Raw genomic sequence first — 6,000 nt, 5'->3', positions numbered from 1 at the left:
TTCTAAGAACACAGGGAATAGAACACCAGGCAAGCAAGAAAGTCTGCCTGTAGTGAGGGCCAAGACAGACAGTGCTGTGGGCCTCGCATGCCATGTCTCAGGGGTTTCCTCCCCTCTAGGCAGGGCTGGACTGAGGAACATCATCATTAGAGGGGAAAAGATGCAGGTTTCCACCAGGTCCTCCAGTCCAGGGCATCGAGTTCTGCATCCTCACACTCTGTAGTCTATAGCAGAAGTCTCTGTGGCCCCACTGGCTGGGCGGGGAAGGTTAGTCTTTGGGATGGCACATGTGAGGGGCAGACGGCACAACAAAGACACAGTGAGTGATGGTTCCCACAAGTTATTTTACTTTGAATATATAGGAAAAGAAATCTACAAACGAGAAGCTATGTTCTACGGTTATGTCTTTTAAACAATTCTTGTATTTATAGAATTTTTTTTCCTGATTAAAAGCACCAGCTGAAGATACAGGCTGCTAAAAACATAAGACACTGCAAACCCATTAAAAGACGGTATGCCAAACATACTTACTGAAAACCCTTTAAGGAAACAAAGACAATGCAACCAACAAATTTACCAACTGTGCCAGGCAGCCCTTTCCTATTTCCCTGCCTGTGCTCCCAATAAATGGGATGGGGAGTGCTTACCCAAGGGGGAGGACCCTGGCCTCACCCATGGGCGACTGGGGGGATCCAACAGGGGAAGGCAGCTGGCAACTCCTGGACCAACGTCCCCAGAACCGTAGGCCCTGAGGGCCACCACTGCTCATAGGAGGAAGTGGGAGGCGCACACAAGGGGTTTGACCAGCTTTTTTGTTTTTTTGGCGGTACGCGTGCCTCTCACTGTTGTGGCCTCTCCCGTTGCGGAGTACAGGCGCCGGACGCACAGGCTCAGGGGCCATGGCTCACAGGCCTAGCCGCTCTGTGGCATGTGGGATCTTCCCGGACCGGAGCACGAACCCGTGACCCCTGCATCGACAGGCGGACTCTCAACCACTGCGCCACCAGGGAAGCCCTGGAGTTTTATTTATCTGTTTTTTCCTGAACACTTAGCTATATGACACTAGCTATAATGTCTCCCTGGGGGCTTGTTTCCGCTGTCTTGAGTTCTTATGATTGAGAAACTGTGAGGCACTGAATTTGGACTCACAGGAAGGTATTTATGACAGCTTTATATAATTGAAAGGTGCTGCAGTGAAGGGGACATTCAAAGCTCACACACACGCACGCAAGCAGTACACACGGGTTGGCTTCCATAAAGCTAGAGTGGAATATTAAACATCGAGTACTGAATTCTTAACTGTAAACTTAAGAACTTAACCTTAACTTTACATATACATAGATAACAAAGTGGTCACTAAAAGCACTTTAACATCAGGACAGATGTTAAGTCTTGAGGTTCTTATTTCAACTGCTCTACATACAAAATGTCCTAGAAGCAAAGAAAGGTTTAAATAAATACACAGAGACAAGCATGATGTAAAGTGTGACTGAAGAAATGTGGGTCTGGAGAGGTTCGACAGTGTGGGGTCCTGGCCTGCAGGCGCAGCTTGTAGCAAGACAGGTGCTCTGTCCCGCGGGTGGAGGGGAGGACCTGGGGGGCACCCTTGAGGGGGGAGGAAGACAGGATGTGGACAGCTTATGACCAGATGTCAGACCCACATTTGCAGACCTCACTGGCCCAGTGGTGTCATCAAGGGGGCAGCCCCAGGGAGCATGGGAGAGGACCAGACTCTTTCGAGTGACCCAGGATGACACAGAGAGGACGGGTCCTCTTAGGACAAAACTCTGCCAGCCCGTCCCTTCAACCAGCCTGTCCCTTCAACCAGTAGCTCACTTGCATGCCTGCTGCGGGCCCCCAAGAGGGCAGTGGCCCACAGCAGGGAGGTCTGCTGACAGGCCTGCTTATGGCTAAGGCACACCCAGGCCTCAGGGCCCAGGCAGCTGACCTGAGCGATCCCAACATTCCTTCCTTCACGGACACCAAGGCTTTGAGAAGCAGCCTTCACGGTGCTGGGTGACTAGACTTGAACCAACAAGCAGGTGTGACTAGCAAAACCACTCACCACCCCTCATCAGGGAGATGATCCCAGGTGCCGGAAGCTAAAGGCGGCAGCTGCTTTGACTACCCCCAACGTCACCATCACCTGGGGCACCTCCTCAACTATCCAAGAGGAGCACAGAACCAAGAATGGCTGGTTGGGCCTGGCAGAGCCTCCTGGGGTCCAGCTCAGGAAAAGTTTTCAATGCTGTTCTGAGACCCAAGGCAGGTAGGTTTCCCCCTCCTTCCCTCTGAAAACAGGGCAGGGGGCCAAGGGAATGGCTGCCTGCAGGCTGGTGGAGCTTCAGGTGTCTGCAAACATTCTCCGCCAAGGAGGCTGCAGAGCTGCCAGGAAGCAAGCCCCTATGATCCGGCACCCCGAGTTGGGCTGAGGAAGGTCCCTCTCCCCTGCTTCTTGCCCCGCGCTATGGATGCTGACAGGGGGAGGGTGGCTGGTGCAAACACAGGAGTTTCTGCTCTGGGCGCCAGCTCTGTGAAGCCCCCCCCCCCCACACGCACGCGCGCACGCACACACGTGCTCCCCCACGGCTGGACAGTGAATCCAGTCAAGGCTCAGATGTTTGGAAGCCAAGTTCCTGGGTCCCCCAGGGCCCCTAGCTAGAGGCCCCAGCTGCCAAAAGGATGGATGCTGGACAGAAAGGCAAGCTGAGAAAAGCATTGTGGCAGGACGTGCATTTTTTGTCCCTGACATGAGCAACGACTTCTTCCCTCTAATTTTGGGCCAGAAACTGGTGTCTTGCCTCTGGGCACTGGAAGCTGCCATGAGCAGAGGAAACACTCCAGCGCAGCATAGAGGCCCAGGCGATGGAAGTCATGTGGCACCTCGGTGGTAAGGACCACCCCTGCATGCAGAATCAGGAGCTGGCCGGTGGCTGGCACTCCACTCCCCGCCCAGACACACTCTCTTGAAGATGTGACTCAGTCATGGAAGCAGGACTGGCAGCTCAAGTCCACTTTGAAGGATGGCTCTGGAAAGTTGGCTCCAAAATCCCACCTGTGAGCCTCAGCACCTGGACTCCTGGTACTCGGCAAGAACGGCCAGCCGGCCCTTCCTGGGAAGATGGGAATTGGCCCTCCACACTCCCCAGGGACTTGGAAGCTCTGGAGACAGTCGGGAAAGAAGCCTGGGGACAGCCACGCCAGCACGTCTCTAAGGAAAGCTCAAGTGCCATCTGGGTGGAAGTCGGGGACACACCAGGCCCCACAGAGGCCCAAAGAAGCTGAGTGGCCCTGTCCAGGGGTCTCACAGGAGGCTGGCCAGGCTGGTGTTGGGTCCATTCTGAGCTTGGAACTGCACAGGAGGGGGGCCGTCTGTCCACTGTTGGGGGAGAGGACACACAAGTGAGGTCCTTCTTAGAGAGAAGCAGGGGTGTGCTGGGCCACATGTCTGCGCCTGGAATGCTGCCCTCCTCAGGCTGGTCACCAGCGACGACCCTGCGTCTTCCACACTTGAGTCAGATGGGCCCCCAGGAAGCAGCCTGCATCACCCACTTGGGTTGGTGCTATCTTGCCCATCCAAGGGGGCTCCTGAGGCCAGGCTGAGTTAGGGATTGTTGGAGAGATGGAAGGAAATGGTAGCCAAGTGTGTACTTCCCTCCTCAGGAAGCGTGTCCCCCAGGGGCTACAGACCAGGTGAGCTGGCCCCAAGGAGCCAACCAGCACCCTCATTTTGTCTCTCCCACCCTATGCCCATACCGTGATGAGGTTGTGCTCAGGGAGGCTGCATGCCTCGATGTGGTCCTGGAGCAGCTGCTGCGAGAAGTTCTGGTGCATCTGGGCGGCTTCATGGGCATCCATGGCATTCCCGCAGGCTTTGTTCAGGTCTGAGGGTGGGATACGCACAACGGATGGGCCTGCTTTGGCCTGCCACTGCCCCCACATCCTCCCCTTGGGTGGAGCCCTAAAGTCAAACCCCAGCTCTGCCAGTGGGTTGCTGTGTGCCTGGCACATCACCTGCCCTGAGCCCTGTGTCAAGGTCAGCAAAGCCCACTTGCCAGCAGCCCTCACATGTGCCCTCCTATGTTCCTGAGTCCTTTGTCCTTGGAGGTGGATGAGCAACAAGGCCCATAGGGGCATATATAAGGGCTGGTAGGGCACTGAAAGTCCCTGGGGCTCCCTGTGGATGCAGCACTCAGCACTCCCAGGGATTTCCCGGCCAGCTAGCTCTTGGGCACCCAGGAGCCAACCGGGAGCAAGGCACCCAATGCTCACTTCTGAGGCAGGAGGACTGAATGGGTGCATGAAGTCCACTGCAGATAGGATAGTCCACTGCCCTCTACCTCCTCCCCAGGTCCCTGGGTGAGTCTATGGACCTCAGTTTCACAACCTGTAAATGGGAGAGCAGCAGTAACAACAATGACACCTGCTGAGCACCCCGGCTCGTCCTGCCTGACAGAAATGACTGCCATCCCCATTCATGGGAAAGAAACTGAGGCCAAGTGCCAGGGCTCACAGCTCAATTCTTCACTCAGATGCCAAGAACTAGCCTTGTGGGTCCCAGAGAGACAGAATCAGATTCTGCATAGATCTCACTATGTGAACGAGCCCACTGCCCTCAAACAGGGCCTCCTGAGAAGCCTGAGAATGTGCTAGAACTGGGGCTATGGCCTGCAGAGGCCCAGTCTGAAGCAGAGGCTTAGCAAGGCTTACCTAGGATCCTCTAGCCTTTGGCTCTACCCAGAAGCCCCAATCTCTTACTCACCTCTTAGCAGGGCCGATGACCACAGCTGCACTGACATGTCTGGGATCTTGCTGGCTAGCTGCATGGCCGGCACCACCATGTTGTTACTCTCCTGTCGATCGAGAGCAGTAGAGGAGTCAAGGGCGGGGGTTGGTGGTAGAAAGGGCTGGTGGCAGGGACAGCGTGGGCCCCACCTGTGACCTCCTGCTGCTTGGCATATACCCACTCCTACTTCAGAGCCTATCTCAAATAACCCTCTCCGAAGTACTCCTCAACCACCTTGGAAAAATAAACTGCCCCCACGCCTCAGCTCTGCATGTGCCTCCTCCCTGGGGTACGGCCATGGGCAACTCTATGTGCCTTTGTCTTTCTAGCCAGAGGAAAAGGCACTGGTGGCAGTCAGCCCTGGACCCATATCAGGAGCTGATTAGAAATACAAATTCAGGGGTCCCAGGGCTGGGCAAAGGCAGCAGTCTGTCCTGGCAGGAGCAACAAGGGCTGAACGGACAAGAGAGAGGAAGAGAAGTTTCTCTTCTATGTACGAGCCTGCTCTTGTGCAACGCCACCTGGGACACACAGGGCTGTTGAGGCAGCAGGATGTTTAAACCCTCCAACCCTGACTCCACCACGTGATTGCAACAGCGCCCCCAGGCCCTAATCCCCAGGAGGAGCTGAGTGAGAGCCGCTGGGGGCTGTAAACACCCATCCTTAACCCCACAGTGACCAGCAGCACTGCTCTGACTCCACCCAGTCCAGAGACCACAGCCTGCTGGCCTAAATGTTGGGTTCAGGGTGACACTGGGAAAACTCCCAATGCAGCAATACCTTGCAGCCTGGGGGACACTTGGCACGTAGCCCAGACACGTACAAATCCTCAAAACCAACTCCTGAGGCCCAGATTCAACATGGCCACGGTTGTGCAGGACATGCCACCACACAGACACAAAAGCCCAGTGACTTTATGCTGCCCTGTGGCCAGCACCTTGAAGATAAGCTCCAGGTGGGTCTCAAAACTTTTCAAAATTGAACCAAGCCCTTCTAAGACCTCAGAATGCACAGAACAGGAAAAACTACTCTCCTCCTCTAGGCCTGGGGCTGGGAGGGAGCTTCCAGGAGGGAGAGTCCCCCTTGGCTCAGGTTCCCCCATGACAGCTTGGGGCTGCCCCACAAAACCTGGGTTTGAAGAGCGGTGTGATCCTGAGAGCGGTCCTGTATGACACCACCCGCAAACTTGTAATGCCTACGGACACTCTGGCCTG

General features: G+C 55.5%; 1 protein-coding gene across 2 annotated transcripts in view; it reads right to left on the bottom strand.

The window, feature by feature from the left end:
* Nucleotides 1–324: 324 nt before the first annotated feature.
* Nucleotides 325–6,000, bottom strand: part of MAU2 (MAU2 sister chromatid cohesion factor) — a 34,513-nt gene continuing 28,837 nt past the window's right edge. For both annotated transcript variants that reach the window (XM_030880016.2, XM_030880017.2), the window contains exons 17-19: nucleotides 4,763–4,853; nucleotides 3,757–3,884; nucleotides 325–3,379 (exon numbers count right to left, since the gene is read on the bottom strand). In XM_030880016.2, coding sequence (XP_030735876.1) covers nucleotides 3,305–3,379; nucleotides 3,757–3,884; nucleotides 4,763–4,853 — 294 coding nt within the window. In that variant the 3' untranslated portion in view covers nucleotides 325–3,304. The remainder of the gene's footprint in view (nucleotides 3,380–3,756; nucleotides 3,885–4,762; nucleotides 4,854–6,000) is intronic.

The sequence above is a fragment of the Globicephala melas genome, chromosome 3 (genome assembly GCF_963455315.2).
Source record: "Globicephala melas chromosome 3, mGloMel1.2, whole genome shotgun sequence".
Classification (NCBI taxonomy): Eukaryota; Metazoa; Chordata; class Mammalia; order Artiodactyla; family Delphinidae; genus Globicephala; species Globicephala melas.
This window is presented reverse-complemented; position numbering and strand designations above follow the sequence as displayed.